Genomic DNA, 23462 nt, shown 5'->3' on the forward strand with positions numbered 1-23462 from the left:
GGACCCAGATGGCATGGGGACACAAACTGTAAGAGCCTTGGGGCACAGTGATGCTGCAGGGCAGAGGATGACCAGCAGTACCACCCACCTCTGATGGCCTGGGCCCCATAGAATCACAGAATGGTTTGGGTTGGAAAGGACCTTAAGATTGTCTGCGTCCAACCCCGCTACCATGGGCAGGGACACCTCACACTAAACCATGTTACCCAAGGCTCTGTCCAACCTGGCCCTGAACACTGCCAGGGATGGAGCATTCACAGCTTCCTTGGGTAACCCATTCCAGTGCCTCACCACCCTTACAGTAAAGAACTTCCTCCTTATATCTAACTTGAACTTCCCCTGTTTAAGCTTGAACCCATCACCCATCCTCATCCCCACATCCCTACCTAGGCTGTGTGTTTCCCACTGCAGCAAGCAAGAGAGTCCAGCACCATGCAATCACATCGAGGGAGAGAAACACCACCATGTCCCAGCCCGCATCCTGCAGGCAGCTCGGGAACAGGTGCAGCACGGCACTCCCCATCCTGTTAGCTCCAGCATGAAAGCGCCCACAGCTCGGCAGCCGGGCCTGGCCACGATCTCCACTTCCAGGTAAACAGATGAGGCAAGCGGCTCGCTTCCCTCCCTGGCCACACAGACCTGCCATTCAGCCCTGCCGCCCCGCACAAACCCCCACTGTTCAGCACAGGGCTCACGCTCCCCAAGGGGAGGACACGCCGTGGCCGGTGGTTGACGCTCAGCCAGGCTGGAGCGGGGCCAGTGGGCACAGAAAGAGCCGCTGTGTTTTGGCTGGCTCCTGCTGAGCTGGGGCAGGGGCAGAAAAGGCCCCTTGTGCACAGGACCCAGGGGTGCCCCCATGGATGGGCTGCATCCAGGGTCCAGCGAGACTTTGGTGGTGGTGGTGGTGGTGGTCACTCATGGGTCCATGGGGTGGTGGTGAGGAGCTGGGGTGGGAGCCCGAAGGGGTAAAGGGGTAGGAAGAGGCAGGTTGGGGATCTCAGCCGGTGCATCAGTGTGCATCCAAAAGATTTCAACCCCAGACCTGAGAGACAAAAGCGGTGTTGGAGTTTGACCATGACAACCAGGGACAGGCTCAAGGGATGGCAGAGGCAGCAGCAGGAGGCAGCTTTCCCTGGGTTTCTTGCTGTGAGCATCCTCTCCAGCCAGTGGGAAGGGTGGGCACATTCCAGGCATGTTCATCCCATGCTCCCACATGGATTCTGCTGGCACAGTTATCAGGTGACCCACTCAAGGCGTGCCTGTGGCACTTCTTAACAGGACCAAGTCAGGCACTTGCAAGGATGAGACAGGAGGGTACCAGCTTCTGGCCCTCCAGGGCTCTTCTTCCCCTCCAACATCCTGATGCTCTCCCCAGGCTTTCTTCAGCCTGGGATGCTCTGGCTATGGTGGGGCTTAGAGGGACCATCCCTTCAGGGACCCTGTCACCAAGCTGAGTGCATCCCTGCTTCAGCCACAAGCGTCCCCATGGGACCACTCAGAGAGAGGGGAAAGCAGGAGGCACAACCACAATGCTCCAACATTCCCGCTGTTCCTCCTGCTGCCTCCATCACCCACAAGCAGCCATCAGTGCCTTTGCTGGGGACAATGTCTTCCATGCCTGGCACCTTCCTCCCTTGCTGCTCCCCTGAGAAGGTGTCTTTCTTCCCCAGAGAACACAGGGAAAGCATTTTCCAGCCCAGCAGATGAAAATAGATTCGCAATCCAATTTTACCCTGGTACCACTTCAGTGATTTTGATGGAGCCGCTCTGGATGGGTGCTGGTTTGAGCCAGAGGACAGCTGTCGCGGCTTCATAGACCAGGGGTTTCTTATCTGTGTCACCTTTGATTACTGTAATTGAAATCCTGCTCTGATCCGAGCCATGCCCGAACGTTCCTGCTGCCTGTGCGGCTCTTGACTGGAGCGGCAAAGTGACGTTAATAGATTGTAAAGCCAGGCGAGGCCTGTGAGAGCGTTCCTGCCTGACCTCCCAGACAGCAGCCACCACTCACCCCAGTCCCACACTCAGCCCTGCTGTCCTCCCATGACTCATTTCCCCTCCTGGAAGCACAGATCCTGCCTTTCCCCAGAGCTGCTCATGTGTGTGCAGGCAGCCTGCCCCCTCCCACCCCATCGGAGCAGAGCCGGGATGCTCTCAAGGGATGAAGGGCCCAGGGGTGCCAGTGGGATCATGGAGGGATCAGCTCCCCTTTAGCCCACGTGCTCCAGCATGGAATTTCCCATGGCAGCATTGCCCTTTTCCAGCACCTCCTGACTAAAAGGGCAGCAAGGTGTCATGCTGCTGCCCATCCGCTCCCAGGCAGGCTGCAGGGGACAGAAATGCTGCTGCACACCAGAGGATGCTCCTGGCTTTGGTGCCAGGCTGGAAAACCTGCTGTGGCCGGTGGTGTGACCGGTGCTTTGTCACCCTCCCATCTCCTTTTGGGAAGCCACTGGTGGTGTTTAGCCAGAGGCACTGCAGTAGGAAGAGTGACTCCATCCCAGACAGTGACTGAGGGCAGGAGCCGGGAGGACACGTGTGCTGGCACACACGCTCCTGCAGTTTGGCTGGGTTGTGACAGCAAACCTGGTGGCTCCATCCAGGATGGGGAGGGTTTGCTCAGCCAACCCAAGCTCTGGGATCTGCCCTCTGGAGCAGAAAGGGACATCTCCACTGCAAAGCCCCATCCGGAGAGCCCTGCAAAACCAAAGGGCCAGACAACCTCCCTGGACCACCAGGGTTTCTGGGACAGCAGCTTGCATGGCCACACACAGAGCCAGGATCTGGCTGGTGCATCCTGGCACAGCAACCTGGGCTTGCACCAGTGAGGATCTGATGGAGTCATCCCCAAACTTCCCATGCAGAAAGAAGGGAAGGCTGCCCGGACAGCAGGACCACCCCAGCATCCCATCACCAGCACACATAAAGGCTCCCTCCGAATCCCGGCTGGCCAAGCAGCAGCGCTTCCTCTCCGGCAGTGAAACTCCTGGAGGGTCATGGACTGGCGGCACACACAATGCTAGGGGTTATCCAGCCTGTTATCAGCCCTGGCCATGCAGTACAGGGAGGAAAAGGGTTTCAATCCTAGCCGAGCTGTGTTTCCGTCGGGAGCTGTTCCCGCTGTCACGGGGAGGGCTGGACTGTGCCATGCTTTCAACACTGGGACCGGTGAAGCAGGGCTGTGATTGCTATGGGGAGAGAAGGGACCACAAGACTGTCACCCTGTATCCCCATGGCATTGTTAGGGTTCTTCCTCATCTCCAAGCAATGCAGTTGCTCCTGCCCAGCTTTGCCCTGGCCTGGGCATGCCCAACATGGAGAGCTTGGGGATGGGAAAGGGCCAAAGCTGGTGACCCCCAGGAAAAAGGGGGTGCCACTGGCACATGTGGCTGTAACACTCCTTGCTGGATGTTTCCACTCCTAACCATATGGAAGCATCCCAGATCCCTGGAACACCAAGAGGATGCCTGCCCAAAGCAGTAGTCAACCCAAGAAACCCCATTGGCAAAACCACCTCTGCCAGCCAGGAGGGGAAACTGAGGCATGAGGAGATGCTGAGAGAAGCCTCCTACTCCTTTATCCCTAGGCTGACATGGGATATTCAGGGGCGGTCCCTTAAAACCATCTGGAGAAGGGGAACGCGGCACAGGGTTAATCCTGGTTCCTCAGCCCAAACCAAAGGGTGGATGCTCACCCCAGCCGTGCTCTCCAAGCCCTCCTGCAGTGAGCAGGGGTCAGGCAGCGGCTGGGCTTGCCACGATCCCTCCCGCCCCATGATTAATTGAACACAGGCTAAAATTAGCTGGGAGGCATCACCCCTGGGGTCTCCAGCAGCATCCCACTGCCTGCAAGTGGGTCAGGCAGCAGCTGCCTCCCAGCTGGGGTGCTTGGGGGACCCCATCCTCCGCTGCGGGTGGGAGCATCGCTTCCTGCTCCACTCTGCTGCCTGTCCTGGAGGCTTTTCCCTGTCTGGATTCACCACCGGGCTGGGCTGTATCATGGCCAGAGAAGCTGGGGAGGCACAAGTCCTTCTTCTGGGGTGGGAGGAGTGCAGATCCCTGTCATGTTCCTTCCTGTGCCTTTGGGGATCTGTTATTTTTAGCTGCTCTCCCGATGTCGCGTCTCTAGCTAGGCTCTGGCTCTCTTTCCTTCACCCTTCCAGCCCCCCTTCCCCAGTGTCAACTTGTTTTCTCTGTGTTATTTACAGATTAGGGGGGGGGCAGAACCAGGCACAGGGGATCGCTTGGTCACAGCCTCCCCATGCTGCTCTCCACGCAGTGGGGTTTGGTTGGGTTTCTTCCCAGGCTGTTTTTAACACTCATCGGCTCCCTATCGGCAATGAAACACCAAGGGGTAATGCAAACCAGAGGCACCCCGGTGTACCAGAGGACCCGATGTGTCAGGCCAAGCAGGGGGATGCTCCCATGCAGGCATGGGAACACCTGGACATGGCCCCCAGAATCCCATGTCTGACCCCTCCTGATGCCTTGCACATCCAAGGCTGCAACCTCCACCACAACACATGAGACAGGGAGAGCAAGAGATGGGCTTTTCCCTTGGATTCAGAAGAAAGCAATCAGGAACAAAGTTAATTAAAAACTTCAAAGCCAGATACTTCTAATCTGGTTTAACAGTGCAGCTCTGTGCCGTGGTGGTGCTGTCACAGAGGTGCCTGCTTAAGGCTCAGGCTGGGAAGTGCTCATGAGATGTCATGGGTTGTCACCCATCAGCAGCACTGCCACAGCCCTGTGGCCTCCATCCCTGTGGAGCACTAGGGTGCAGGGTGCTAGCTCAATGCTAGGCATCTAGGGACTGACCCTGCATGGGGCTTGATTTTGGAGCTACTGAGGCTGTGCCTCAGTTTCCCCATGGCACCTGCTCTTTGGGAAGGTATTTTCAAGGCGTTTGGTTGGGTGCTGGAGCCTGATTCCCACCTGCTGGAATTATACTACTGCCCTATATAAAGCAGGAGTCCAGGGGAGCAGGGGGTGCCTGCCTCCATAGGGTTCAGAAAAGCAGTGGTACCCATCCTGGAGTGAGTAGGGGAGCCCAGCACCGCTGGTCCTGTCCCCTCCATCCACTGCTCTGAAGGAGAAGGGGGCATCTCCCTTTCCAAATTCTCATTCTTTTCCCTGAAAGGAGCCAAAATCCTCTAATTTTCTCCAGAACCCCGTGCCACAGGACAGTGATGCTCCTGCCCCCAGCTCTCTGATGCCTTTCCCTGCATCCTGCCCCCACTTTGTGGGGGTTTTCTGGTGGGGTGTTGGTTGGTGGGGTTTTTTATTCCAGTTTCTATGCTGCGTGGTGAGTAAAGACATCCTGCTATCTGAGGGCTAACGGCTTGCTGGAGAGATAATAAAGCAAAGGGGAGTAAATTAAAGTGCCTATAAATAGCATCAGGAGAGGAAAAGGAGATGAAGTCATCTTCCTTCAGCTGAGCTGGTATTTGCATCACTTCTTCCCTTCACCTTCCCCTGCCCCCTCATCCCGCTTGGAAAACAGCCTTCCCCAGCCCTGGGGTCCTGCTGTGGGCAGTGTGTCCCCCCAGGTCCCCCCAGGGCTGTGGGATGTCCCCGTGCCCCAGCACCAGGGGCTTGCTGGAGGGCACAGCAAGGTGGTCTGGATGTGGTCAGTCGGCCTCAGGCTCCATCCCGTCTTTGCCAAGGATCCATGGCATGGCCTCATTCAAACCAGTGCATGGACCAGTGCAAAGCAGTGCCCCCAGTATGACCCCAATGCTGCATCCCGTTATCACTAGGAAGAGCATTCGTGAGCCATCACAGCCCCTTCCCATGCCATTCCACTTCACAGCCTGAACATGAGCAGCTGCAGAGACCCCCCAAGAGGAGAAGGGATGCCACAAACTCAACAACAGCAAATTCCCACTAGGAAGCCCCTCCAGGAACCAGATTTCATAATTTACATCTCTATTCCCTATTGATTTCACATCCAACCCTTCACCATCGGCCCCAGGACACATGGGAGAGGTGGGACCCCAACCCTGCAGGAGCCTCCCTGGGCTTAGCAGCCAGCTTCGGAAGTCACCCAAAGCATGACCCTCACTGCCACGGTGGCCACTGTCCCTGCAGCCCCCAAGAAGCCCCCTAAACCCCCATCTGCCCTCTCACACAAGGTATATTTATGCCTGAGTCATGGTTTCCTCCGTGTCAGCTACCGACTCCTATTCCTGTGCCATGTGCACACACCCGCCGTGTGTGTTATTGCAGGGTATTTATAGCTATTTTACATGTATAATTATAAAGCCACAACTCCACACACGCACAGAAATAACTACGGTGCTGGGACGCAAGGGAGCGGGGCCAGGGCGATGGGAGCAGAGCCGGGGCACCGACCCCACCGCTAATAATAATTCTTTGCGCTTTATATATAGCCCCCTTTCATCCACATCTCTCAGAAACTCTTTGCAGGCATTTAATTAAGCTTCCCAACATCCTAATGTGATGACAGCCAAGTAATAATATCCCTGCTTTGAGGTATGAAGAGAAGGGAGGTGGCACGACTTGTCCAAAGTCCCACAGCGAAACAGCAGGTCCAAGTGCTCTGTCCCCTGCCCCGCACTTGTGGGGTGCCCAGTGGGGGAGATTTTGATCCAGAAAGGGGATAAGGACCACAGGATGCTGCCCAACCCCTCTGCTCGGTTTGAGGTGGTGGCAATGGGTGACAGCGCAGGGTCTAGTGATGGCAGCAGTGACCCCAGGGACTGCCAGGCTGCAGCTGCCCAACATCTGGATCAGCGGGTGGAAGAGGCATATGGATCTTGACAAACTCGTGGGAGAGCAATAAATAAGATGACAGGTCTGAAAGGGCTGATTTACGAGGAATATTAAGAGTTGTAATCCTGCCTGGCCTGGCCACCCCTCAGGGAGGCAGGGTGATGACAGGGACCCAGATACATCACAGACAGACAGGCTTCACTGCGGCCAGCGCTGACATATCTCTGAGCAGGAGGGCTGGAAGTAGTTTTGCCTCCCAGGGTTCTGGGCAGCTGGTGCAGACACACAGACAGATCTCAGTGGCTGCCTAGAGATGGGATCCCACAGGGATGATCTCTGTTGTCCTCAAGGCTTCTTGTTTGTGTTCCACTGAGCACCCTTCCCTACCCTATTCTCCATCCCTGCCTGAATGGACAACTTGCCTCCCATCCCTGGGGTGCTGCAGAGGGCACAAGGGGCACGTGCTGTGTTTTTGGACACTGATGGGACATGAGATGTCACCAAGCAAGAGGGACATGGCAGAAAAAGGTGGCCAGCAGAAGGCTGGAACTTCAACCACCAGAGCAGAATTGGTACTGGAGCAAACTGGTATTGGTTATAAAAAGGGTAGAACTGCAGTGCAGCAGGGGGAAGGCTGCATGGAATCATTAACATCTGCACCAGAACACACAACCCTGGCTCCTTTCCCATGCATGAAGAGGTGAGGAACAAGGACCCATCCCCATCCCCTCCTTTGGGGTGCCCCATGGGGAAGAAGCAGCACCACGTCAATGGACACAGTGTGGTTCTGTGCACGTGAAAACCAGACACAAGTCAAAAATCCCAAACCCTGATTTGATCCTGAGCAAGCACCATCCTGCCATTTTATGGCTGTGTTGGTATGTTTTTCCTCCCAGGCTTCAGCCAGACCCCTGCTCACTGAAACAAACCACACAGCACCCGAGAGCATCCGCACCTACCGAGCCCCCAGAATGGGGCACTGGGACCTGCTTGTACCACACTGAGATCGAAGAGCAGCAATATTGATATTAAGCAAGAAGATAGCTGCAAACCTTCAGAGGGCTGCAAAGAAATGCCCCAAACCCAGTTTCTCTGAGGAGAAAGGAGGAAGGGAAATGGGCACAGCCACCACTGCAGAGATAGTAAACACCTTCCTGTCGCTGCACTGATCACCAGGACAGATCTGTTGCCATCACCTCCCCAGAATTCACTCCCTCTGGCGCATCTCTTACCAGGGGCTGCTGTTACCTCCGCTGCCTCGCTGGCCATGATGAGGGACTCAAGGATCCTTGCACGGAGCTCAGGGCCCACCTCAGTGCTGTGGGGAGAAGAAAGGGGTGTATCTGTGAGGGTGGCAGCAGCTCACCCCCACCAGAGACCCCCACACCTCTGGGACAGGAGCCAGCCACCCCCATGGATCTCCTGTGGGACTGGAGCAATGCTGCTCATCCCAGTCCCATGTGTGCCATCAGGCCTGGTCACTGGGCAAAGAAGAGATGGGATGGCTTAAGGTCCTTTCCAACCCTAACCATTCTACGGCAGAGCATCACACATCAGAGATGGGGGCTCCCAGCTCTGGCCTCCCCCTTTGGAAAACTCAGGGCTGAGCCGCTTGTGGGCTCTCACCAAGCACAACCAGCTTGGTTTGGTGCCTGGCTATGGGGACCCTTCTCCTGTCCATCCCATCCCATGCATGGAGGGGCACCTCACCTGCCTGCCGCGGGGCGAAGGAGCAGCTCCCCAAACTGCTCCCCGAGGAGCCGGGGCGAGGGGCGGCTCCGCTGCGTGCCCTGGCAGAGGTGGCAGAAGTGGCAGAGGAGCTGGCGCAGGAGCAGTGCCTGGGGCTGCGGCAGCGCCGGGGGGGCCAGCAGGGCTCTGGCTCGCTGGCCACACTCCTCCAGGCCCGGGGTCTCTGCAATGAAGGGGAAACAGAAGGAGAAAGGTCAGGTCGGGAGGCTGGGGCATCCTCTTGCCTCTCATGGGAGACTGGTGCCTACCAGCACATGTGATGTGGCAGGTCTCTGCTCCCCAAAACCCTGACCTCAACCTCGCCCCTCAAAACCATTACTATGGTTTGCAGCCCATCCCTCCCCACAGACAGGCTGTGAGACACATGGGTACCACCGGGAGTGAAGAGCCCATACAGGTGATGCCCTGAAGGTATCAGCCACTTCTTGCTGTGGGCTGCCAGCCCCATTAACCCACTGACACCACTCCAGATCAGTGAAGGTTGACTTCGGCACATTCTCTCTCTCAGCACAACCAGGGAGGGAGCATGGGGAGCTAAGCTGCTCACCTGGCAGGGGCTGAACCTAAATACCCCTCACTGCTGCTCCAACAGAGAACAGCAAAAACCCTGACCTGGTGCACAGCAAAGCCATGGGAAAGGCAGAGCAAAGCAGAGGTGGGGAAATAGGCACCAGCAGGAAGATCTGCCAAATCTAGAGGCCCAGCCCTCCCCTGCAGTAAAAGCAAACTGGGAAGGAAAAGGGGTTTTAGGGGGAAAAAAGCTACATTTGGGTTGACAGCAGCCCCTGCATCCCTCCCAGTGTGGTCTCACATCCCGAGATGCAGCAGCAGAGAGGGCTGACTCTTGAATTGCCCATGTGAATAAAAGCAGGCACCTAATGGTGTTGCACACCACAGAGGTGCTGCCAGAACCTCTGTCCCAGCTGCCCCGAGCAGCCCTCAGCCCTGCAGTGTTCCCACCAGCATCCCCCCACATTCCCAGTGCCCTCTGACAGCCTTGGCCAGGGCTCCCCTGTCTTGTGAGCTGTGAGCTCAGTGGCCTAGGACCGCGGTCCTGCCCTGGGCATGGGAAGCAGCTGCTCTGCAGCTCCATCCTCCATCCCTGCCTTGGCCTGGCCCTTTCATCTGCGGGGGACAGGGAGGTCCCCAGGGCTGCATTGCTCTCAGCCAGCTTCAAAGCCCGGCTCGGCTGGGGCTGACTCAGCTCCTCATGGCTCTTTGCACCAGGGCTGAGGCTTGGCTGATGCCCAGCCAGCTCCCGGCATCCATCCTTGAGGCCGGGGTGCACCAGGTCTGCAGGGGATTGTGATCCCCTTCAAAGCTGGTCTGCAGCCCAGCTGGGATGGTGATGGGACGCTCGTGTGCCTGCATATCCAACGAGCAGCTCCTATGGGGATGTTTGGCTTTGCTTCAGGACACCCCTACCCCGATTGGCTGCTTTTTGTACCCTGGGGATGCTGTAGGGGGAAAGTCCACATCCAAATGGGGAATGTGGGGATGTTTTCCACCTCCTTTTGCAGGTGGTCATCCCGCAGCCTGGAGCGGGGCAGGAGGAGTCTGGCTGCAGGGCAGGCTGCCAGCCCCCAGCACCATCTCCTGACAGACTTGTGCTTCTATTTTCTCCCTAAAGCCCCACTGAAATCCCCATCGGTTTCGCCTCTGTTCTGCCCCCTCCTCCTCCCCCTGCACCCGTTCCTTGCACTCCAGCACAGGCTGCAGGGAAAGGCGCTTTCCTTTGAAGTCACTTAACGAGGCAACCCAGCTAATTGCTTCCTAATTGCGTTTTTATCCTTGGAAGGGAGGCAGCCTTTGATTTCTCCTCTTGACTGGTGAGGGGAAGGCAGCTTCTCAGTGCCACCGGCCCCGGGAGTATTTCTCCTGGCTCTGTGTTTCTGTGCAGGGCAGGGAGGACAGGGTGTGAGTTATCCCTTTTCTTTTCCATGTATCCCTCCTGCCTCACTGGAGGCCATGAAGAGCCTGTGACATTTTCCCACATAGTTAAGAAAAGGCCATGCCTAGCCTCTTAAGGCAGCCAAGAATATGATCTGTGCATGGGGAGGTGGTATGTGAGGATGGAGGATGCTGCAGTGACCAATGATGAGAGCTGGTTTGAAGGTGGCAAGGGGTTCAGGTCCTAGCGAACATGGTGGGCAAGGGCTTTGTGTTTGCTTGGTGATGCCCACAGGGCCTTGGACAAGAAGATGCTGAGCAGCTCTGCGAGGATGCATTTGAAATGGGTTGTGGTCCAGGCTCCTTGTTAGGATGGAGCATGGACTCTGCTGGTGTGGGTACCAGCCCTGCCTGCTTTTTTGAAAATACAAGGTGAAATAAACCCAAACCCTTGTCAGTCTGGTACATTTACACAGAGGCTGGGGACCTACAGGCACTTCCTGACAGCGCTGAGCTGAAAAAGCAGGGAATTTTCTATGCCCATATAAAGCCAAGAGTTAACAAGATTACAGCAAAAAATTCCCGGGAAGCAGAGCCAAACTATTATAATAACGCTTTCTTCTGGGGCCAGCATCACCCAGCCCTGGCAGCCACCCGGCCGGGCAGGCAGCACCTCCTGCTCCGGGCACTGCACCATGCTGCACTGGGGGAGAAGCTGCCTGCAGGGCTCCCCTTTCTCCCAAAAGCTGCAGTGCTGCTCCGGCACAGGGGATGCTCCCAGTGATCCTTAGTGCAGCATCAAGCAGGGGATGGGGTGAGGAGCCATTCTGGAGGTGCGTTGGGAAAGATGCTTTACAAAGCATCTTTAGCCACACAAACATTGCAGGCACAGGGTTAGCCTGGCTGTGCTTACCTTGAGCCATGAGAATCAAGTCACTGTAGAGAGCCGGAGGGATCAGGGGTGATGGAAGCTCCTGGAGGTACCACTTCAGGGCCTCTGCCAGTGTCTGGGCCTCATACAGGTCCATGTCCACAGCTGAGGCATCTGCAGGGAGACACAGCAGGAGCCCTTAGCCCGTGGTGCTGCTCCTCAGAGCTCTTCCATCCCTGCTAGCTTTCCTCTGGACATGGGTGCTGATTTCGCCACACATTCCAACCTTTCCCAGGAATGGCAGCCTGTGATTTCACTGCCAGCACCCCCAGCAAATATTCCTGTCCCAGTTTCCACTGGCCCAGAGTCCCATGTGAAAGCATGAGGCAGCATCTCCATTTTGTGTGAGCTATACATCCAGCTATACAAGGGGCTTTCGCCATTCCACCATGGTCCCACTGAAGGATAGCACCCATGGGATGGACTGAGCAGCTGCCCTAAGGCAACCTCTGGCCATCAGGACCAGGCACCATGTGCCAAGGCCAGCCCTGGAGGAACTTCTTGGAAAATGCATCCATGTACCAGGGTTATGCTCCCCAGGCAATGCATGTTGCTAAAGGCCCACATTACCTCCAGCAAGGCCAAAATGCCCAACCAACAGCTATTATCCTGGCTCCGAAAGGCAGCTGCCCTGGTGAAGGAGCTTCAGGGAACAGGGACCTGGGCTTGGGACAGGGTCAGTGCTCCAAGCAGACATGTCCCAGGGTCCAGCAGGAGGCAAAGAGTGGGATGCGTCTGTCTGAGCGCCATGGCCGGGCTGGAATGAGGGCATTGCTTCACCAGGGTCCAGGGGGAAGAGCCCTTTCAGCATCCTTTGGTATTGCCTCATGCGTTTGTCTTGGAGGTCTCTCAGCGTGGTCAGGCCAGGAGGTGGCTGCCTGGAGGGTGATGGTCCCTTTTGCAGCAGAGATCTGGAGGTTTCAAAATCTGGCTTTGATTCGAACTGGAGTCATGTGCAATGTTTTGAAATTCTCCTCATAGGAGAAATCTTGGGGGGATTAGTGGGAAAATAGAAAGCCCAAGATATTTGGGATTGTTTGAAATGGTTCATTTGGAGAAGCCGAATTTCTCACTTCTTCTGAGTTAGAATATTGAAAAAAGAACAGATTTTGCACTTTCTTACTGATGAGGTGTCAGGCCCCACATGGCCAGGTGCGTTGTGATTGAGATGTTTGGCTTGCCCTGCTCTGAGGCCCCTTCCCCTCCTCTCTTTGTATCTTCACCCCCAGACTCAGCTTTACTGAAGTTGGTGCCATCCTGGGAGATGCTCCATCTTGAGCCTCCAACTATTTCAGCTGACCACATGCGGCTGTGCTCCCTTTTGGGGTGATAAACCCAAAAGAGCAGGGAAAAGCTATCTCCTAGGGTATACCTCGCTGGGCTGGGCTAGGGAGCAGCTCCGCAGCTCACAGCAAAGGCTGATTTGGGGCACCTTGGCCTTGAACTCCCCTGCATAGGGCATCTCCACCATGGACCAGGAGCCTGCCTGCCTCCTCCTCTGTCTGCTCAGGGACAAGAAGCCATGGCGGGTCCCTTATGGTTAGTGCCTGCCATTTGGCTTGGAGACCAGAGAGAAAACAGATTGACCAATGCCCGAAAAGAAGCCTTTAACCCAGCCGTTGGAGACGCTACCTCATTTCCAGGAGCAAGCACCCAGCTTGCTGGGAGCTGTGCCCGAGACAGATGCCACTGTGCTGGGGCGGGCAGCTATCCAGAGTGGTCAAACATGACCCGAGGCAAAGGCGGATGCTGCCTTCCTGGCATCCCCCGCTGTCGCAGCATCACTCCATGGACCACTCTGCCCCCAGGATCCTCAAGCTGGGGCAGGGCTGTGGCAGTGCTCACCTGCTGCAGCCCAGCCCCACTCTGGTCTATGCAGATGCTCCCATCTCCCAGCCAGCCATGCTTCTGGACCTTTTTGGCTGAAAGGATTATTTATATTGGGATTTATGGGCCAATTCCCCATTTTTGCTAGTACATGCCCTGGAAAAGTGAGCTGGCAGGTTGGCTCCTGCTGGGCAGGGGAAGGAGAGCCGGGTTGGGGATACCACAGGATGCTCCAACCCCTGTTTTGGGCTGAAACCCTACAGTGCACAGCTGAAACCCAGCGATGGTGCTGGATGGGGTTTCAGCATCTCATTGCTTGGGCAAGCAGCTGCATTGAAGAGAGCTGCTCCATCAGCAGAGTGCAAACCCCAAACCCCTTCTCACCCAGGGCAAGCCCGGCTGCTCTGCCCTGCCTGACACGGAGGTTTCTGCGGGGATCTGTCACTTCCCTTAAGGAGGCTGGCGTGGATTGGGAAGAGCAGCCACAAGCTGTTCCTGCACAGGGAAGGGGCCGCTGCTGGGCATTGGCCCCAGGCGATCAGCCCTGGGCTCCACCACGGCCTAATTAGCTCATTTGCATCATTAGGCATGGGCTTGGGGGAGTGTTCAAAGGGAAGGCTCAGCCAGTTTCAAAGCAAGATTCAAAAACATCTTTGCATCCAGAGAGAGACGTGATGGGGAGACCATGGGGAGACAGGGACTGATTGCTGATGGCACCATTTTCCTCGGCACCTTGGCTAGAAATAGCCATTAGCCCATTGCCCCCATCCTCCTGGAGTGGCACCCTCCTGCCCCAGCTTCTTCTGGGGCTGCTGTGGTGAGCTGGGCTCCCCATTAGGCTGAGAGCACAGTTGGGGTGTTCCAAGCTGCTCCCCAGCACAGGCTGTGTCCCAGCAGCTTGGGAAGGTTTGGCCAGCAGCTGGGGAAGGGTTAATCCTGGAGCCTTCCCAGCCAATTATGCTGGCCTGACCCCATGGATGCTGCTCTCCCCTTATCAGAGGGAGATGATAACCAGCTATAAGAAGTTAATGATGCTGCAGGATGAGTCAATGCTCTCCTGCTGCTCTCCAGATGTTCCGATCTCTTCCCCAAGGGAATGATGGAGGGATTCCATCTGCCTGGTACAAATAGAAGGAAGACACCCCAAAAGCCCAACCTCACCCCCCTACCAACCTCTTCAAACACACAACCTGCTTGTTCTCCTGCCAGCAGAGCAAGCAAGCAGCTGGGGACCAGTGGAGAGCATCCACATCGCATGGGGGATGAAAAGCAGGAATAAATTTGGGGCTGGGGAAAGGGTGCACACGATGACCACCAGCCCAGAGGGGAAAGCAATGGGTGCTCCCAGCCTCTTCCCACCTGGATGCCAGACCCATATCTGGAGCTAACTTAAATACCCTTTCCAGACCTTTTAAGTTTAATTGTCAGCTGGTGCTGCAGGGGTGTCCTTGTTGTCCAGTCCTTGGGGCTATACCTTCCCATCCCCATGGATGCTACCTGCACAAGGACCTGTACCTCCCCTGGACCTGATCAAGCATTTGAGGCTCCTGGGCATCCCACAGTGTGGGTTTACTGGGGCGCTGTGCACCAAATCAGGGGCTATCTCCCCAGCTAGGATTCAGTATCACTGTAACATCCTTCAGCCACCCTGCTAGTACCTTGTGCTGGAGGACTGGACACTGCCAGGACATCCACATCCCTTGCCTATGCACAGCAGCTCCTGGCAGCCCCAAACACCTTTCCAGCTGGGTTTCACCACTGACTTGCACTCAACCAGGGCAGGGGTGCTGCAATACCCTTCCAAGGGTGCCCAGTGAGGCTGCCTGCCCCTGCCTCTGCTTCCTAAAGCCAGTTCCCTTCCTCAGTTTCCCAGCAGCTACGGGAAGGGATGGCAAAATCTCACCCCCTGTTCACCCCGCTGGGTTTGGCAGGGATGTGTGTCTGCTGCTGTTTATTTACCCTTCTTTCATCACCACCAAATATAAGAGATGAGCTCATGCCTCTCGCCAGGCTCTGATGACACGGGGTTTATTTCCACTGCAGGTATAAATAAAAAGCAGTGCGGCAGGCACCGGGGCGCCTTGTGTTCGGGAGTAAAGTCATTGTGGTGGGGTTAATAGCCTGGCCGGGGGAAAACAGAGCCCCTGGGGGCCTCACACCCCCTCTGGCATCCCAGGGATGGGGATACACTCCCCCTCTGGGTATCCATGCTGTGATGATGGGGGAAGCGGTGTGTGGTTGCTCTTCCCTCCATCCCAGCCCTTTCTGCCCAGCAGCAGCCCCGGTGAAGCTCCGGGGCCCACCACCACTCGCTAATCCCCACCGAGACCTGACCTAATTCCCGGGCATGTGAGCGTGTCTCCAGGCAGACTGCTCTGCGCCGGGGCCCGGATCAAAGCGCGCAGGATGGCAGCGCAGGCACGGCACGCCTGGAGACACCGGCTCCAATCCGCCTCGCGCTGCTGCCGGATTCGCCCCAGCACCCAGGGATGCAGGCAGCTCCTGACCGGCCCTGACAACAGTGGAGGCATTTCATAGTGCTGCCTGTGCAGACGGGGAAGGGTCTCAGTATTCACGCCTGCAGCTGGACCCCAGAGTCTGGATCAGGGCATCCGTTGTCCAAAACGTGGGAGGTTTCGGTGCTTTGCCACCAAACCGAATGGGTTCAGCCCCATCTGAGCCAACAGAGCACCCAAGGAGCCATGCAGAGGGGGCAGTCTGCAGGGTCTCTGTGCCCTATCGCCACCGGAGAGGAGGGATGGGGATGCAGACCATCCCTACCCAGCAGTGGCAGAGCGCTGCCAGACACTACCTGCAGGACTGTGCAGCCATCCCCATGCCGAGCCTCCCCCAGCTTGGATCTCTCTGCTCCGACTTGCTCCAACATGCACCAGCCCACCCACCAGCCCGAGAAGCTCCCAAGTTCAATGTCAGCCTTAAGAAGAAGGCTGCCTGGCACCTGTCAGGGGGAGAGGGGTACAGGCAGGACCCTGAGCAAGCATGGGGTGAATAGACATCACCCCTGGGCACCGAAGGTGCTCATAAACCTCTGTCTGCAAGCACCGTGTCATTTGCCTCATCTGCAGTGCCCCAAAGAGCCCCTGAACCACACACAGGGGATAGCAGGAGTGCTGGGGGCTGGAAACCCTTGGGGTTACCATGTGGCCCTGGCACAACGGGCACAGAGATGCCCGCAGTCACGAAGCAGCCTGGCACTGCAGGGAGCGCCGTGTGCAGCCAGGATGAGTGTTGCACTGCCGCTGCCATTTAAAGATGTGCTCTCCTCTCTTTCTGCTGCCCAAAGCCCCCTCCCTGCGGCTGCACCAGGGCTCCTGCCCTGCCTCATCCCCTGCAGTGCTTTGGTGAGTCCCCCCCGGCCCCCATGGGGCTGCGGCTTTTTGCTAAGTCCCTTTCCAGAGCCGCCACGTGATGTTGGCTCCTGTGTTCAGCCGTGTCGCGTGGCCCTGCTCTCCTCTCAGGATGTGAGGGTCTGAACCGAGCGCCGAGTGTCCTAAACCAAGTCATTCCCCTCTGGAGCCAGGGTAAGCTGGCTGTGAGCCCATCCACCCTTCAGTCCCTGCTGCACCCGACGGCTCTGGTGGCATCTTGGTTCACAACCCCCCTGTTATCGATGAGCTCTGTCTTTGCTTTCCTGATCTTTCACCTATAAATATCTTTTCCTGTATTATCCATCATGGAAATATCAAGTTTGGTGCACAGTCTGTGGCCACCATCCTGCAAGATGTCACTATCACTGGGATAGGGATAGGCTCAGCCCAGGCTGTAGAGCCACATGGAGCCATGCTGCATCCAAACCCACTGTGCCCAACACTGCTGCAGCCCCATGAGGATGGAAAACCTTCATCCCAAAGCCTGGGGGATGTTCAGCTTGGAGGCTGCCCCATGAGGCTTACCCCCATGGGTAGGGACTCTGGAAGGGCCAGGGATGGTGAAAGGTTTGATAAGCACAATTCAGCCCCAGGGACACAATCCCCAGGGCAACCAGGATCACTCTGACCTGCATGGCTACTTGTCCCCAGAGAAACCTGCTCCTCCCCACCAGAGGTTCAGATGCTCTGTCAGTGTAGAAAACACCCTGTTTTCACCTGCATCTTAAGGTTTAGGGGTTAGAAAAGCAACACCCAAACTCTTACAGCCCCTGCTCCTTCCTTGCACTCTCTAGCACTTTTCTTGCCACCTCTGCCATACACCAGCATGATTTGGGTATTTGCAGGGAAGCTAAAACCCCCAGAGGGAACCCGGTTTTCCCCTCAGCCGAGACACAGTTCAGTTCCAGCCACTGCCAGCCCCGGCTCTGATTTCTCCTTGTTCCCTAAAATGGAGCTTGACTTTCGCAGGTGGGCTGGGAGAGATGGGGTGCTGCAGGGATGGATCACCAGGAATGCAGGAGGAAGAGAAACACAACCCTCACTTCTGCCATGGGGCATGCAAACTCCATTTTTTTGGCAGAGATATTTTACTTCACCAAATGTAATGCAAGGGCTTCTATGGCCCTTGGTGCTCCTGACAAATGCTCTCCTGTCCTCCCCAGACCACGAGAGACCTCGGGCAGCACCACTGGGTCTCTGGTCTGCAGGAGGCTATGGGGATGCAGGCTGCCAAGCCTGTGCTCTGCCGGGGTGCTTGGCCCTATTAGGAACATCATCCCCATCCTATTTGCAGATCATCCCTCTGGGAGGGCTGAGCATCTTTAGCTGAGGTAGCAAATGTGTGACATGTCCTACCCCTTCCAGCCAGCTCTGGGGAGCTCTGGCTTTGGCCAGCTCAGTGTTCCTGAGCACAAGGGGCAGCTCCCCGATAACAAAAGAGCTTATTTAAGTCCTAGGGGAGATGGGGGGCTTGGGAGCATCAGGTCTCTCTGGGCTGTTGGGGATTTACCAAGCTTTCAAATGGTTTGAAAACAATGATGGCAATTCCCTGCCCAGTGCTGTGTCCTGCAGTGGGAGATGAAAATCTGGATGGACCCAGCGGCACCAGCCCAGGCTCTGGCAAGGCCAGTGGATTTTGCCCCTGGTCTGTGGTTCTCTCCCAGGGCTGGGCAGGAGGATTTCGATAGTGACTGCTGTGGGGCTGCTGGGGAGCCTTATGCCTGCTTGGGATGCTGCGGGATGAACAGAGGATCCGTAACTCCTGCGTGCTCAGAAAGCAAAGCATCCTCCTTGTGCTGTTGTCAGTGCCCCTGCCCAGCCTGGGCACCAGTGCCCAGGACACCCGAGACCCCAGGGATTGCTCTGCGGATGCCTTCACCTCCTCAGCCGGCAAATCTGGGCCGGGGGAAGCGGCTGTGCTCAAGGACACCCCTTCCCCTGCCTTCCCCACACCGCAGCAGGGGCTTCTGCAACGGGAGAGGAGCGGGTGTGGGGTGCACCTTGCCCCACATCACCCCCCGGGCGAGCAGCGCTGGGACCCGCAGCACCTCTCCCCCTGCATCCCTCCCTTCTCCGCAGCCCGGGCCCGGCGGGGACTCGTCTCCCGGTGCGCGGGGAAGCGATGAGGTCATGCTGCTTAATATAGCGATTTCATCACAGCCCTTCTCCCCAGCAACACGGCCCGGCTGTCGCCGGCTCCCGGCGCTGGCAGAGCCACCGGTCTGCCCCCCCCGAGCCGAGCCGAGCCGAGCCGAGCCGGGGTGCCCGGCTCCCGCGGGGCTGTGTCCCAAGGGCAGGCGGGAGGGGGGACGCGGTGGCACAACCGGACCGTGCCTGGAGCCACAGTGCCGCCCTCCGGGCACCGCGGCCCGGAGGAGGGAGATGCTGGACGCAGCCCCCCCAGCCCAGATTGGAGCGGCTCACTGGATCCGTCACGTCCCCAACACCCCCGTGCCATTCCAGCCGTGAATTGCGGAGCAGCGCCGGGAAGCGGGTTTTCCCTCCTCCCCATCCTGTTCGTGCCCGTTCTCCTAAAAAATAAGCTTTTTCTTCCCTTTTTCTCACCCACAAGAGGCTTTCTCTCTGCCCTCTTTTGCAAGCAGGAACCCTACAGGTTTGCGAAACAAAACCTTTTTCTCCCTAAACAAATAATAGAGATTCCAGTGAAGCACTCCAGCCCCACACCTGCATCCCTCTTGGCAGCATCACGCTGGCATACTGGGGGAATTGAGGGAGCTGGCATGGAGGCAGGACCTTACAGGGCTGAAAGAAGGCTGGAGGCAGTAACCCATCCCTGCTGTGCCTAGTTACATGGCTCGTCTGATAGCAGCACCCCCAAACTCTCATCCCTCCTGGGATATGGGGAATGATGTGGCTCTAGGACTTACCCGTCAGAAGAGCTTGCTTCAGCTCAGCATCCCCCAGTGAGCTGGGCCCGGGTCTGTAGAGCACCTCGCTGTCGAGACCTGAGGGGCAGCCAGGAGAGAGGGGTCAGTCCTGAGCCCCACATCCTCCCCTCCAACACAATGCAAGCGGGCAGGGACTCAGACCGCACCCCTCCCTTACCCTGCCCCGGGTACCGGCTGTGGGGCGAGAGGTTTGGCTTCAGTGATGCCCTTGGGGCATCTCCGAACACGGACAGAGCGGGGGGCTGAGCGTGTGCACCCATATACGAGCCATGGAAGGACACCACGGCTGCCCATACCTTGTTTTTCCAGTGCCTCGATGAGCCTGGCCACAGTTGGCAGCGCCTGCTCCGGGAGAGTGGGGTACTCAGTGAGCTCTGCCTGCCCAGGGAGCCCTGTGATGGAAAGATGTGGAGAAGGGGCTTGGAAACTCCTGCCTGCAGGAATTCCAGCCTCTTTCCTCAGCTGCACCAGGACAAGATCAAGCTGCTGCTTTGGCAGAGCCACAACCAACGCTCGGGCTCATGTGTGTCCAATTTTGGAGAGCTTCTCCCTTATTTTATCCTCTTTTTGCAGTAAGAGTCACTGCTGGGGGCTGAGCTGCTTGCTGAGATGCAGAGATCTGCTCTAACCCATGCCCTTCCCATGGGGAACATCACACCCTGAGCATGGCCAAAACCCCTTCCCCACCCCTCCTCCTATGGCACCGAGGCTGCCCCTCTCATCACCCACAGCCCTTAGTGCCACCAGGCAGGAGCTGGGGGGCCAGATCCATACCCACCACAGACAAGGCTCCCTGCAGCACTCGCCCGCTTGGGTTCTCTGGTGTCTGCAACAGGGTTAAGCACAAGCCCAGGCAGGATCCTTATCACCCCAGCTGATAAACCCTTCCTGTGAAGGTTATACCCAATGGAGACCCTGGCAGCACAGTGCTGGATTGAACACCACCCCCCCTTACAGGTCCTGAGCCCCTCAGGAAGGCAGCAGGCAGGGAAGAGCTGGCAGGGGCTGCCATCGGCTGCAGCACATCAGAGCTGCGTGAGACCGCCGGGGTACGGACGGCATCTGGAAACGCTGATGTGCCAAGAGCCCTTTCCCTGTTTTATGTGGCAAGTGGGTCTGTTCAGCTGGAAATATATAAAATCCCTTATAGCTAATTAAATAAAGCCTGAATGTGAGTTTTTCCCCCAGCGACGCACACTCCAGAGCAGCCAACTCCCTTGTTAAATTCATTCTGTCTTTGGCTTTTGCTATGGGGCAGAAGGCAGGGAGCTCATGTGTGAAGCCAAGAAACCCATAACAATTTAAGGAATGAAAAAGGCAAAACAAAAAAGGGACTTTGGACAAAAAAAAAAAAAAGAAAAAAAGAAAAGCCTTCGACTTTTTGCAAAAACACAACCTGGCTGCAATGGATCCAGGCTCTGATCTTTGCTATGGTGATGCCCTGGTGCTGCCTGGAGAGCAGGGAGGGGATGCAAACCTCTGCTCACCGGTGGCTGATGCAAGCCTAGCAAGAGGGTCCCCTCTCCTGCCCAGTGGGGATGTGTGGATGCCCTGGGTGGGAAAAGGGAAGATTTCAGGTTTAAAAGCAAAGTGTGTGGTTGGGAACCCATGGAGAATGCCCCCATTGCATGGGTGGATTTTTAATTAGGGAAAACTGGGCTTTGGCCTCCAAGCTGACAGGGAGAAGGTGCTGACAGCAAAAAATGTCTGTTTCTCCTTACTATTAACAGCAGGAATGGTCCCAAGCTCACGCTGGAGCTTTAGCCCATCCTGTCCCTGCAGAGTGCCAGGCTGGAATACAGCATCCTCATGCACCACTTTCTCCAGCCCTGGGTGAAGTGGAGGTGATGCCACCCAGGACAACCAGGCAGGGGCAAAACATCTGAACTCCTTGGAAGGCCACTGGTACTTGGACCCACTGCAGAGACCCTTCTAGGATGTTATTTAGTGCAAATGAAGACCATTCCTCCTTGCAGAGCCAGCCCTGGCTCCAGGGCATGGCTGGGTGATGCAGGGTCTCTCTCCCATTCAGGGTTCACCCCATAGCTTCATCCTTCTCAGGGTCCCTGAGTGGCACAGGGGCTTGGTGGGCACTAAGGGCATGCAAGGCAGCACATTGCCGTTGCAGAAGAATAATCGTTTGGGGTGGCCAAAGAACCACGTCCCTCAAAACCTCCATCTGGGAATGGAAAAAATATGGGAAGAATTTTCCAATACTATTAAAAAATGAAAAAATTCCCTTTTCTGTCAAGAGGATGCTGAGGTTTTTACTCCAAGGGAAACCTCACCAGGCAGGAGGTTTGGTTTTAAACAGACATAAAGTGGTGCACGCTGCTTTGCTGCTGCAGAAAGACGTGGTCATGCGGCACGAGTGTCCCCTGCTAAGGTGTCTGCACACCCTGGACAGTGAGGCCGGACACAAGGCCATGGCCAGAGCATGTCCTGCAGATGGCAGCACCCTCCTCGATCTACCCCAAACCCTGGGTCTGTTGGAGTTTTCCTATTAATAAAAAGGGGGAAAAATAAATCTCAGTTTTACACTTTTAGGGGGCTATCCTGGCCCCAGGCACATGCAGCCTGCACCTTATGCATGGGCCAGGCTGTACTTTGCTGCTGAGGATGTGCCTCAGTCTGTGGGGCACCAAACACCCCTGGGTACATCTCACAGACCCTCGGGGAGGAGCCCATTAGCACCCTCTGCATGGGGCAGGCATGATGCAGTGGTGATGGGCAGCAGGGATGTAACAAGAAGGCGGCTTCACGCTTCTCCTTGGCAAATGGGGCTGGAGAGCCCTTGGGTCTGCTCCCGCCTGACCTGAGTTCTCCACACTGCAGCATCAAGTTTGGTAGGGTTCTGCATGCCAAACAGCCAGGGGCAGAGGGTTCCTCATGCACCACTGAGCTTAACTGGGAAGGTGGCTCCAGCCCCTTGTCTGCTAGGGGCACCCCCCAAAATGTGGCCTGCTCCCTCCTACAAAGGCAGTGCATAGCTGCTCACTGATCCTCACCAGCGCTGCTAGGACTGTGGGTGCTTTGGTGCACTCAGAGCATCGGTCGTGGAGGAACACCCGTGTTGCAGTGAGGGGATGCAGAGAGGGGTCCCAGCATCTTCCCTGTGCTTTTGGAGGGGTCTGAACTGCCGGACCCACATGGCAGCCCCATATGTGGTGATGGATGGTGGCAGGGAAGGAGAAGAATTGACTGCTACTGCTAAACCCAGGACACTGCCCCATGCCAGCTGAGTCCTGCTGTGCTCAGCCCAGGGGCGAAGTGGTCCTCACCCTCTTAAATCACGGTGGCAAAGGGACCTTAAACCATATTTTGTAGGGAGATGGACTCCTCATCAGTGGGTGCCCCTCTAAACCCTTGTCCAAGGTACCTCCGATGCACAGAAAGCATCAGAGGTAAGCCTCTCCAGTTACACATCTGTGCCTTGGTCCCAATCTGGTTGAGGTGGGTGTCTGAGGCACCAGACCATGAGCTGGGCAGGTTCGGAACAGCTGTGTCTAAAGGTGATGCTGCTCTCCCAAGCCCCAGCCGCACACGGAGCCATTCCTCCTATTCCTCCTCCATCACATCCCAGAGAAGGAAAGCACCATGGCTTTGTGTAACTGGGAGGGGAGGTTCTTTGGGATTTTGGTTGATTTTTTGCTCAGGTACGTTATGTAACTGATGTGAAATTCCTCCCAGCCCCAGCGCACTTGGCTGCGGTGAGTGGCGAGGGCAGAGCTGGCTGCAAGATCCCATCAGAGAAATGGCCGGAGGTCCCCATGCCAGAAGGGCCCTGCTGAATTTTCCCCACTCCCCAGCACTGCGCCACAGCCCCTAGGAACGGAGAAGCCCCTCAGGAACCAACCCCATTGCCTGCTGAGATCATCCCCTGCCCCAGCATGCACAGAGTGACAGTGAGGCCAGGAGCTGGCTGGGGGCCAGCGCTTGCCCGGGCACCGGGAGCAGCCGGATTCGGGTGCCGCAGTGATGGGGAGAAGAGCAGTTGGGAAAAGAGATTCCCGAGGACCACCACTTTCTGCTC

At 56.8% G+C, this 23462-nt stretch overlaps 1 protein-coding gene across 2 annotated transcripts in view; it reads right to left on the reverse strand.

Moving 5' to 3' along the window:
• PIK3R3 (phosphoinositide-3-kinase regulatory subunit 3) overlaps positions 1-23462 on the reverse strand; it is a 79738-nt gene that overhangs the window by 54385 nt on the left and 1891 nt on the right. For both annotated transcript variants that reach the window (XM_062623002.1, XM_062623000.1), the window contains exons 3-7: positions 19726-19821; positions 19409-19486; positions 11287-11418; positions 8445-8646; positions 7967-8052 (exon numbers count right to left, since the gene is read on the reverse strand). In XM_062623002.1, coding sequence (XP_062478986.1) covers positions 7967-8052; positions 8445-8646; positions 11287-11418; positions 19409-19486; positions 19726-19821 — 594 coding nt within the window. The remainder of the gene's footprint in view (positions 1-7966; positions 8053-8444; positions 8647-11286; positions 11419-19408; positions 19487-19725; positions 19822-23462) is intronic.

Source organism: Pezoporus occidentalis, unplaced genomic scaffold, assembly GCF_034315485.1.
Source record: "Pezoporus occidentalis ecotype Australia unplaced genomic scaffold, CSIRO_AGI_Poc_V1 ctg25, whole genome shotgun sequence".
In the NCBI taxonomy this organism is placed as follows: Eukaryota; Metazoa; Chordata; class Aves; order Psittaciformes; family Psittacidae; genus Pezoporus; species Pezoporus occidentalis.